Source organism: Drosophila serrata, unplaced genomic scaffold (genome assembly GCF_035046125.1).
Source record: "Drosophila serrata isolate PLE 108 unplaced genomic scaffold, ASM3504612v1 contig_354, whole genome shotgun sequence".
NCBI classification, from domain to species: Eukaryota; Metazoa; Arthropoda; class Insecta; order Diptera; family Drosophilidae; genus Drosophila; species Drosophila serrata.
The window spans coordinates 1-12,406 of NW_028257252.1; the positions used below are offsets into that span (position 1 = coordinate 1).

A 12,406-nucleotide genomic window follows, 5' to 3' on the forward strand; every position below is an offset into this window, starting at 1 on the left:
TTGGTTTGGTCGCTTGTCCCATTGTGCGGGAGAGCGGCGTTCGGCTGGTCGCTCGCTCGGTGTTGGATATTGCATACGAGAGAGATGGAATGAGAGGAGAAGAACAGTCTGCATTTGCGAACGACGAGGAACGCACGCCGCCGATCTAACGCCGTACTATTAACATACACACGCCTGTATATAGAAGCGTAAATTAAATATTGAATTTATTCGTTTTGTGTTTGATCTTGCCTGGGAACCCCTCTTACAATGAGCTCTTGCTAATAATACAAGGGGACACAACTATTCATGGTGGCCCATGAGGGGAACCTGCAAGTTAAAACATTAAAGTTGGCAATTTGGTGTGTAAATAGATTTCGTTAGATCGCGGCCGCGTTAAGTTTGCAAGTCGGCTCGGCAAATTGCCTGAAAAGAGGAACGCGATACATAGTCGCAACAACGGCGGTTTTTGGAATTGTCGAGACGATTTTCTTCTGCGCTTATTCCCGGCCTCTCGAAACACGGGAAAGGAAACGACGATACATAGACGCCGCAGCTGCAGGTCACGGAACTTTCGAGACGTTTCTTCTTGGTTTTCGCTGCTTCTGGAGGGTGGAATCTTGTGTGCAAACGGAGTAAGTGGACAAGTTGCGTGCGAGACAAGAATTTACCGAATTTTCAAATTACATGATTTTTGGGTTGGTGAGTTGCGCTAAGTTTGTTTTACGTTCGGCATCATGAAATCTGATTCGGAGGCTCCGACTTTAGAGCAGTTAGCAAATTTGCAGGCAAATCGTTACCAATCTCTCAAATCGGTCTTGCAGAATTTTAAGAAGGATTCGCAATCAAGGAAAACAAGAATTTATCTAAAGAAGCGTCTGGAACAAGTGGAAGAAATTAGGAACGCGTTTCGGGAGACGGATTCCGTGATCGTGAATCTAGAAGGGTTTGCGGGCTCAAGCTATGCCGGGAAAAGTTTCCTGTCGGAATTCGAGGAGCGCTATATGGACGCCTATTGCGCCATCGCGGAGGACTTGGACAAACTTGGATCCGAGATTCCGGGACCGCCGCCCCCAACAGGTGGGGGCGCCGACCCGGAAGTGCGACTGAACATGCCACAGATGGCAGTTCCCAAGTTCTCCGGTGAGTGTGTGAGCTGGCCAGGATAGTATGACGCCTTCATGAGCCTCATACACAACAACAACAATTTGAGTAATGTTCAAAGGTTACACTTTCTCAAAGAGGCGTTGCCACTAGGGCGCGATAATGACATCCGACAAATGCAGCTCATGGAGTCAAACTACGCCGTGGCGTGGGGAATGATGATTAAAAGGTATAATAATCCTGGTCTCGTCTTTTCTCACCACATGAACGCTATCTACGCTTTGCCCAGGTTGCAAAGAGATAGTACAGAATTAATAAGATCGATGTTAAGCACGGTCAATGTTTGCTTAGCTGCATTCCGCCGCGTTCAAGCCTTGGACGGGGAATCGCAGCACTGGTTGGCGCATTACGTAGCATCGAAGCTGCCCAAGGAGACCCATAACGCTTGGGAGCATCATCAAGGAAGCGGCGCCGCCGTTCCGACCTACAAGGAATTGGAATCATTTTTGAATGATCGGCTGATCATAATGGATGCGATTCAGAACCGAAGCTCGTCGTACGACTCCAATATTGGCCCAGGATCCACCGACCCTAGCAAACGAGTGCGAGTGCATAATGCACAGGAGCGCTTAGGACGAGCGAATAGCGCCTGCTACCACTGTGGGGGCGACCATATTCTGCGTCGTTGCACAGCCTTTCTGGCCTTGGACTTCTATCAGAGAAAGGATATAGTGAGCAGAGCGAAATTATGTATTAATTGTTTGAGCAAGTCACATGCGCTACCGCGCTGCACCAGCAATAAGAGCTGCCAAGTATGTGGGCAGCGCCATCATACCCTGTTGCACTTCCCAGTAATGGCTCCGCCGGTCCGGCCTTCAACGCCGCATCTTAGTGCACCCACAGCCACGGAGAACATATCTCAGCAGAGCCGGCGGTCAAGTTCGAGTCAAAACCCAAGCGCATCTTACAGATGCCATTCGGCAACGTCACCGAATGTTTCTTCGAGGAGCGTACTTCTCGCCACTGCTCGTATCACCGTGCGAAATCCGGTCAACGGGCTGCAAGCCATCATTAACGCTCTCATCGATCTCATCCGAGGCAACTATAGTATCTGAGCACGTCGTACAGTCCCTGCATCTGACGCGGGCCAGTACCCGAGCGTCCATTTTTGGGGTCGGCCCCGGGGTTGGTCGTCGTTGCAAGTATAAGGTCAATTTCGAAATCGGCAGTATTATTAACCCAACTTTTTCTTTAAAGGTCGATTCAGCATACGTTCTCCCTTCGGTTACTTCCTGCCTGCCGAGTCTTAGCTTCACGCCACAGCGTTGGGATCATATTCGAGGGCTCTCGTTGGCAGATCCTCACTACTCCCGGTCGAAGCGAGTCGACCTCATTCTAGGAGTGGACATGTTGGCGCAAATAATGTTGCCAGACACCAGGATCGGACTGCCCGGCGAGCCCTTAGCTCAGAATACGCACTTCGGATGGATTCTATCTGGACGTGCAGAAGGCGTGAGGGAATCAACCCAGTTGCGCTGTCATCGAGTGCTTTTAGACACCGAGGCATGGCTGAAGCGCTTCTGTGAGGTAGAGTCAGTTCCAGAACGCCCTTCGTTATCGGAGGGGGACCTCTGGTGCGAGGCCTTCTTTCAGAAGACTTACGTACGTCGAGGGGATGGCCGCTATATAGTGCGGTTGCTCTTTAAAACCTATCGGGACCCAGCCATGGTCCTAGGAAGATCTCAGCAAATGGCGCTTAATCGGTTCTTACAATTGGAAAGACGCCTGTCCAGCAGTCCAGACCGGTGGAGCAAATATGTGGATGAGATCGAGGAATACTTCGCGCTCGAGCAAATAGCGCCGGCTGTGGGCAGTGAAAGTAGTTCAGTAAAGAATACTTCCACTAATATGTATGTAACCTCTTGTGTACTCCCACATCACGCTGTCTTCAAGAAGGAGCCTCAGTCGGCAAAACAGCGAATCGTCTTCGACGCCTCCTCAAGGACAAGCAATGGAAGGTCGTTAAACGATATTCTGTGGACCGGGCCTACACTGCAAAACGACATGTCGGCAGTCATACTCAATTGGCGGAAATATCGTTTCGTTTTCACGGCGGATATACAAAAAATGTATCGCTGCATTGATGTGCACCCGGAAGACGCCCAATATCAGCGGATTTTATGGAGGGCGGCGAATGGATCGATCCACGTTTATGCATTGTCGACGCTAACGTTCGGAACGGCTTCTGCGCCCTTCACGGCCATCAGGGTCATTCAACAGCTAGCGAAGGATGAACGGCGTTCATTTCCTAAAGCGGAAGAGGTGTTGATGCATGAGATATACGTGGACGACATTCTTTCCGGAGGACATTCGATAGAAGAGACGGAAGACAAGAGGACCCAGGTGGCGGGGGCGATAAAATCCGCGTGCATGGAGTTGCGGAAATGGTCCAGCAATGAAGCGAGTATCCTGCTCTCTATTCCGTTGGAGCATCAGTGCAGTCAGACACCATTAAACTGGGACACCACGGATCCTATCAAGGCGCTAGGAATGTATTGGCTTCCAAATAAGGACTGTTTCAAATTTCGGATCAATTTTGAGATACCGGATAGCTTAACCAAAAGGATGATTCTGTCAAGCATAGCAAGGCTGTTTGACCCGCTGGGTCTCATCGCGCCGGTCATCATCTCGGGAAAGTTAATACTGAAGGACGTAACTATGGCGAAGAAAACGCATGCAGACGGAACTTTGGCAACTCTGGATTGGGACGACGAGGTTCCAAATGCGCTTGCGGAACGGTGGCAAGCGTTTCGGGACGGCTTGCTAAGGATCGGCAATATTAGTATACAGCGGTGGATTCATTATTCTCCTGGAGCCATAGTTTCGGCTCAACTTCACGCGTTTTGTGACGGGTCGTCGACATCCTATGCAGCTGCGACTTCTTTAAGGCTCCAGCACCAAGATGGAACGTGCTACGCCTCTTTGTTGGCCGCAAAGTCAAAGGTTACTCCTACCAAACCCTTGACCATACCTAGGACGGAGCTGAGTGGTGCCGTACTGGCCGTCAAGTTGGTGAAATGGTTAACCGCGGCCAGGTGGATAAATGACCTCCCAATCCAGACCTTTTTCTGGACGGATGCTACAATTCTTCTGCATTGGCTACACGGGGACGTCAATAGATGGAAGACTTTCGTCGCTAACAGGGTCGCCTTTATTCTGGATCATTCTACGCCATCGCAATGGGGGCATGTAGGGACTAGCGAGAACTCAGCAGACTATGCGACAAGAGGGCTATCTCCGAGTGAGTTAGCGGGCTACGGCTTGTGGTGGCGAGGACCGGAGTGGCTTACACGCTGTCAAGATGACTGGCCCTCGACGGAGGTCGGTCAGGCCGACATGAATGATGCCGCCTTAGAGGCGAAGACGGATAAAGTTCGCGTTCACCACACAGTCCCGCTGCCATCGTTGATTGAGAGATTTTCGAGTTTCACCCAGGCCGTGAGAGTCGTAGCGTACGTATTTCGGTTCAAGTCCAATACTGCCGGAAAAGGAGAGAGGCGCACCGGTCCCCTAGGCATCATAGAGCTCGACCATGCTCTATTCGCTATCGTGCGCATCGTCCAAGGGGAGTCTTTCGCATCGGAGCTGGCCGCAGTAAAAAATTCTAAACGGCTGCCCTCCAGAAGTAGGCTCTCGAGCTTGTCACCGATCTTAGTAGAGGGCATACTGCGAGTAAGGGGGAGATTGCGCCATTCTGGTCTGTCGCACGAGCGTCGCCATCCAATAATCATTCCAAGCTCTCATCATTTTACACAACTAGTAATACGCTATTCGCATATCTTGACTATGCACGGAGGTGCGCAGCTAACTCTGGCGCACACTCGCCAACGGTTCTGGATACTGACAGGAAAGCAGGCGGTGCGATCGATTGTACGGGAATGTGTGAGGTGCTTTCGGGCCCGGCCAATCACGTCGGCACAGCTTATGGGAGATTTGCCGATACACAGAGTGAACCCCCCTAGTCGGCCATTCCTGGCGACTGGAGTTGATTACACAGGCGCTATAGAGCTGAGCTGAGCCGAGCCGAGCCGAGCTGAGCTGAGCCGTTTTCATTTGCCTTGCAACAAAGGCAGTGCATCTTGAAGCGGTGACAGGCCTCACCACGGAGCATTTTATGCTAGCTCTGGGAAGGTTTACCGGTCGGCGAGGGATCGTTCAACATCTCTACAGTGACAACGGAACCAACTTTGTCAGCGCGGACAATCTGATGAAGGCATTCTACGGTAAGCTTCAGGAGGACTATGAGAAGCTCATAGCCCCCAAGCTCGCTTCGCAGCGGACCACCTGGCACTTTAATCCGCCGCAGTCGCCCAATTTTGGCGGGCTGTGGGAGGCTAATGTGAAGTCGGTGAAACATCATCTCAAGAGGGTCATTGGGGATCGAAGGCTCACCTATGAGGAGTTGTCAACGGTGCTCATAAGCATAGAGGCGTGCCTCAACTCCCGACCGCTCTGCCCTCTCACAGCTGATGCAGATGATCTCGAGGTGCTCACACCGGCGCATTTTTTGATTGGGGACTCCATGCTGGCGCCTCCGGAATATCGACCTCAGTCCAAGTCCTTCGTGGAACAGTTTCTAGTCCAGCAAGCGATGATAAGGCATTTCTGGAAGGCTTGGAGTCGAGACTGGCTAGCCAATCTGCAGCAGAGACCCAAGTGGTGTCAAGAGACTGAGGGCATTCAGCTCCACGACCTTGTCATCATCAAGGATGACCGATTTCCGCCGTCGCAATGGCTACTGGGGCGTGTCGTGGAGTTGCACCCAGGGACTGACGCGTTGGTCCGGGTTGTAACGCTCAAAACCAAGCAAGGCCATTTAAAACGGTCAGTGTCAAAACTTTGTCCACTGCCGATACGTTCTTAAGAGCTCTCACTTTGCGCACCTCAACCATAATGAATTGTTTCTTGCGCACGTTTCTTGTCTCATTTCTCCATACTAGATTCTACCCCGCCTACCACCATGCAGGATCTGGACAAGCGGAGATGTTTCATGCTTAGTCTAGCATTGGCGGGCGGCATGTTTGGTTAGGTCGCTTGTCCCATTGTGCGGGAGAGCGGCGATCGGCTGGTCGCTCGCTCGGTGTTGGATATTGCATACGAGAGAGATGGAATGAGAGGAGAAGAGTAGTCTGCATTTGCGAACGACGAGGAACGCACGCCGTCGATCTAACGCTGTACTATTAACACACACACGCCTGTATATAGAAGCTTAAATTAAATATTGAATTTATTCGTTGAGTGTTTGATCTTGCCTGGGAACCCCTCTTACAATGACCTCTTGCTAATAATACAAGGGGACACAACTATTCAGGAGCTATATGATATAGTCGTCCAATTTTCATAAAATGTTACACAAAATGGAGGCGAATAGCAATTGGAATTTCTCACCGCCGTGGTGTCAGGAAAATCTCGGACGGGGAGTTGACACGAACAAAAAACAATAAGTTTTGCAGCGGTGCGACCAAAATTAAATGTTCGGCCCACTGATGAAGACCGGCAGCGCGAACGAAAAACGGAAGAAGTCGTATTTATCTTGGCGGACAGTTGCCGGGAACTGCTGGTAAAACGGCGGAAGGATATCCTGCAGAAATCCGGCTCGAAGGACCAAATGTGTAGGGGGCGTCCTGCCGCAAGATCCTGGAAAATGTAGCCCAGTGAAAATTCCCACGTCGCAAGCGAAGTAGAAGAGTAAAGGCGGGGGCGTCGTGGGCAATTCAAAATCGTCAGCTTTATTTCGCTGCATACATAAGACTAATACTAGCTTAAACTAAACCGAGCTACCGGCCGCTTTGCTCTGCCAAAACGAGCGCGGAAGATCGCCGACGGTCGGCAACATTGACCCGATAGTCGGAGCGCGAGAGCAAGGGAGGCGCAGAGCTCGGAAAGCTCCGCGAGCAGAGGCGGCACAGTGGGCCTCATCTAAACAGTTTTTATACCATTGCAGGGTATTATAATTTCAGTCAGAAGTTTGCAACGCAGTGAAGGAGGCACCTCCGACAATATAAAGTATATATATTCTTGATCAGGATCGACATCCGAGTCGATCTAGCCATGTCCGTCTGTCCGTCTCTTATAGTTTTTATACCATTACAGGGTATTATAAATTCTGTCAGAAGCTTGCAACGCAGTAAAGGAGGCACCTTCGACCATATAAAGTATATAGTATATTCTTGATCACGATCCACAGCCGAGTCGATCTAGCCACGTCCGTTTGTCCGTCTGTCCTTCTGTCTGTCTGTCCGTCTGTCCGTTTCTACGTTTTTAAGCTATCTGAATGAAACTTCGTAGTTAGTCTTCTATACTCTCACTTGTATATAAGTCAGAACGGGCCGAATCGGAAGTCTAGATCATATAGCAGCCATAGGAATGATCGGAGAACTAAAAAAAAATTATAACATTTTCAACAGATTTTAATTAAATTTGAGATATAGCCAAAGAACATTATAACTTCTTCAGTTTTCAACAGAATTTGATCAAGTTTGAGATATTGTGATGTGCGTATATTAATATAAAAACATAGGCATAATGTATAACAACAATATATGCCAATGCTCAAAACATACAAATTCATTGTTACACTTTTTTGCATTGCAAGCAAAAGATTAAGTGCAAATGTAATATGATCGCCACACTTAGATGGCGAGCATTTCAAACTGTTTGGTCAGCGTTCCCACGCAGACCCAAACCAGCACATGTATGTAACGAACTCACAACTCTCTCACTGCTAGCATAAGTATATAGAATTAAGTGATACACCTAAGCGACCCGCTCCTCTGTCGACGTTAGCGTCAGCTTCGCGGGCTTAGAATAAAGCCAAGTAACCAAAACTGTTAAAATATAAAATGCATTCAATAAAGAACAATACAACGAGCAACAAGTCTACTTAATGGTAGCTGGTGACTTAAAGTGAAGACTTCTAAATGGCGACCGTGACATGTGTCCGGGCCTGCCAAGAACTAAAAATATACGTTCTTGAACCATGAAAAACCGTATTGACAGTGAAAAACCAAGATCGCCCGGACTACCCCAAAAAAAAAGATGACAACACGCCAATACGCCACCACAACGATTCAATCTGAGTGAGTAGAGTACTGTACTGTGAAAAAGTGTGTACAAAGTTACTAGATGCGCAATAAAAGAGGCGGTGTCTTTCAACGGCTCAAGCGTCGCAAAGCAGAACTATTAAAGCTGCTAAAGAGTAACGACCCAGTTAAATGCGACTTATCCGTAAGACTCCATGCGGAGCTGGAGCACATTAATACTTTACTGGTGTCAAAAAAAAATGGCACAAGCACAAAAAACACAGTTACCTACTCCCACTCTATAAAAAATATATTGGAAAAGAAATCAATACAAACTCCTCCCGGAAAGATACACGAAGCAAAATACAAGGAGCGATGCCCCAAGGATTGTAACGGACCGTTACATTCCCCTTTCTGCAAATACACCTGTGCTGCCGGCACCGGTGCCCCACCAAGTAAATAGAAGGAAGCCGCAGATAGCACCGGCAACATCTGACGCTTCAAGCCAGACCTTGGAAGAGGATCCAACAGCGCAACCAAGTGCGCATATTTTAATTACAATAAATACCTTAAATATATATGCACTGCGATGCATAAATAGTTTTAAAGAATACTATTGTAAAATTGAACGACAGTAATGTTGCCCGATTAGAGTGTGGCCCGTAAAGCCAAGCGACCCACTAGGTAGATAAGTCTTGTAATCGCATGAATAACAATAGAATAGATAAAATATATAATATAAGTAATGGGTATGCACGATATATGTAATTACAAAATTTTTCTACCCGCAATGGGTTTAATTGATACTAAGACCTTAGATTCTACGGCAAACGTTATTAACAATATAGAGTCTTCAAGTATTGATATGGACTGACTAATACCCTTCTAATTATTATAACAGTAATTATGTGTGCAAATCTATTCTTCAAAATATACAAGCTGCACAATAAGTGCTTGAAAAAAAAAATATTTGAGCAAAGCGAATGACCTTGATAAGATTTAAAAAAAAAGAACCCAGACAAACAAGAACACAAAAATTATATTGGACAATTTTTTTTACAAAGTTCACAAAAATAATTAAATAAAATTAAATTACAAAAAAAGATTAAATACAAGTCTTCTAACATTTTCCAAGTCTTTTAAATGTTAAATGTTAGATGTTAAATGATGTTTATTTAAACAAGAAAATTAAAATGGTTGATCCAGAAGATATTCCGCTTTTAGATAACAAAAATGTTTGAACTAGAAAGCATTTTATAGCATTTTATATTTTATAGACGAAAATAATAAAACTGTTACTTCGCCTTCGTGGTAGGCTAAATAATATAGCGACTTGACGTAGCATTGTTGTAGATGTTCCGAAAGATTTGTAATTGCACGCAAAGTTTGAGGAAACACAGTTAGAGGATTTGGATGAATCCAAACCTACGATAGGTATGAGTTCAGATAGTGAAGAAGAATACTTGTAAGTTCTAACAGTTGATTTACCAACCTTAAAAGAAAAAATAAAGATGGCATTATCATAGTCAGAATTTCTAATATTTGCCTCATCAATCTTACCAGATTTTGATGGCAAGGCAGAAAATTTGCAAAGCTTTTTAGATGCATTGCAGCTGGAAGATTCGATCAAGGGAACGCATGAACTAACAGCAGTAATTTTAATTAAGACCAAGTTGAAAGGTCACGCGAGAAATCTTATTAGCAACGAACAAACAGTTGCAGAGATAAGCAAAGCACTGAAAAAGAAAGTAAAAGAAGAATCAGTGGAAGTAATTTCTGCAAAACTCCTAAACCTCCAACAGAAACAAAAGAATCAACCAATCAACCAATCAATATGTGCAGGAAGTGAAAAAACTAACAAAGTCGTCGCAGGTAGCTTACTTGCACGATGGTCTATCCACGGATTTGGCCTCAAAGTACAGCATGGCCCTCGCCATAAAGGCAATGACCAATGTACTATCAATAAGGTTAAGCTTATCATGGAGGCCGGCACATTCAATAGCATGGATGATGCCATGTCCAAATTTTTAAACAGTTGCACAGAAGCAACCGGCCAGGCACACACAGTCTTGCACTATCAAGGAAGACAAAATAATAGAGGCGGTAGAGGTAATAACCGTGGACGAGGTAATTACCGAAACAACGGTTACAATAATTATAACACCAACGGTTACAATAATAACAACAACAATAGAGGCCGAAATAATACTAATAATAACAATAGAGGAAATAATAGGAATCCTAATAGTTCAGGCCGTAATAATTACAATAACAACAACGGTAATTACAATAATAATGTCAGGGTTACCCAAGGAAATTCGGAAAACTCCCAAGCCTCTTTAGAGACTCAAAATTAAACCATAATGTACACACTATAAACTATGGTCTCAATATGTTTGTAACTTTTCAAAATTCAATCACTGATACAAGCATTACATTTCCAATAGATACAGGAGCAGACAATTCGTTGATAAAAGAACACAAGAAGAAATAACCATAAATAAACAAGGTATTGGACAGGGTGTAATAAAATCAAAAAGCCTTGTCCAAATCGAGCTACAAACAAACAAATACGTTATCAAACATAATTTTCATTTAGTCAATTCAAATTTTGCAATCCCATGTGATGGAATAATAGGACTTGACTTCATAAAAAACTTTAATTGCAAATTAAAATGAAAACCATCAAACAATTGGTTTTGTTTTTAGGGGGCGATCCTCCCGCTAAAGATCCTGTACTGGAAAATAGCTCCCGCGACGCAGTCAGAAAGTATATAACCCGTAGTGATTAAAATCATAAGTCGGGGGCGTCGTGGAGCTCGAATGAGTTCTTCCGCTTTATTACGCATCAAACATAGAACTCACTAGCTTAAACATAAGGACTGCGCTCCTGACCAATAAGCTAAGCTTAACAGTGCGAGAGCGGGTCCGAGAAGTGGAGCGCGAACTAGCCGTCCCTCTGCTCGCCTAGTACCGAGCGAAGCTCGGGAACTCGGGAGCGGGCGTTCGCGAACATCGACGAGTGGGCGCGGGAGCGCTTAGACTAGCCCGATGAGCAGTGCGCGAAGAGCCGACTTGCGGGAGTGCAAGAGCGGCAAAGCTTTGGAAACTCGGTGGGCAGAGGCGGCGCCGCCTGACGTGAACAGCTTTATTTTGCAACCTAATAATTTAAATATTTCAATTTATGTCCCGACAGAATTCAGTTCCGGTAACAATACAATAATATTGCCGGCAAGGTCCGAAGTTGTCCGAAAATTAAAATTAAACTCGATAGAAGTACATGTTTTAATTCCAAACCAGGAAATTATACCTGGAATATACGTTGCAAACACATTCGTAACATTTAAAAACACATTTGTCCGTTTGCTAAACACAAGTACCGATAAGCTAATTAATATAAACAAGAAAGGAAGCTAAAATATATACTAATAAATATAATAAATCCATACAAATAAATATATATTTAAACAAACAACTCTATATCAACATATACATATTCATAAAACCAAAAAAAAATTGAAATATGAACAACTTTCGAATTACGAAGTAATTCAAACAAATAAGAAATCACGAACGGAAGAAGTTTTGTCTCAATTAAAAACAAGAAAGGAAGCTAACTTCGGCACGCCGAAGTTTATATACCCTTGCAGATAGAAATTCGATGACTAGGATACATACAATAAAAAATATATATTTTAATGATAAAAAACAATGAAGTAATACCTGCTTTCATTTCATTCACCTATACATATTATATTTTCAGTTTTATATTCACAGATTTGCATTTTTGCTCCACATTTAACGATCGTTTGTATGGCACCTATGTGATATAGTCGTCCGATTTTCATAAAATTTGACACACAATTTAAGGCTGATATAAAATGGCTCTATCTCAAATTTGAGCCAATTCTATTGAAAACTGAAAACGTTATAATTTTTAATTGTATTCATTTTTTGATCGCTCCTATGGCAGCTATGTGATATAGTAGTCCGGTTTTTTTTTATAACTTTACAAAAAATTGTAGATTAAAATAAAATGGCTATATCTCATATTTGGTGAATCTGGTGAAAACTGAAGAAGTTATAATCTTAAATTTTATTAATTTCTTTTATTTCTTAAAAAAATTTGATGAAAATCTGTTGAAAACTAAAAATGTTATACTTTTTAATTGAATTAATTTCTCGATCGTTCCTATGGGAGCTATAAGATATAGTTGTCCAAGTTTCATAAAATTTTACAC

General features: G+C 44.5%; 1 protein-coding gene across 1 annotated transcript; it reads left to right on the top strand.

Annotated features, from left to right (window-relative positions):
- The first annotated feature begins 716 nt into the window (after window positions 1-716).
- On the top strand, window positions 717-6,141 carry LOC147642796 (uncharacterized). The gene is made up of 5 exons (XM_086838598.1): window positions 717-1,122; window positions 1,222-1,814; window positions 2,341-4,815; window positions 5,213-5,967; window positions 6,084-6,141. Exons 1-5 carry the CDS (start codon window positions 717-719, stop codon window positions 6,139-6,141), a joined length of 4,287 nt encoding a protein of 1,428 aa, XP_086694724.1.
- The last annotated feature ends 6,265 nt before the right edge of the window (window positions 6,142-12,406 follow it).

Coding starts and splice junctions, on each gene's coding strand:
- LOC147642796 (XM_086838598.1), top strand. CDS start 717: ATGAAATCTGATTCGGAGGCTCCGACTTTAGAGCAGTTAGCAAATTTG. Junction 1,123..1,221: donor GGCAGTTCCCAAGTTCTCCG/GTGAGTGTGTGA, acceptor ACTTTCTCAAAG/AGGCGTTGCCACTAGGGCGC. Junction 1,815..2,340: donor TCTATCAGAGAAAGGATATA/GTGAGCAGAGCG, acceptor TTTTCTTTAAAG/GTCGATTCAGCATACGTTCT.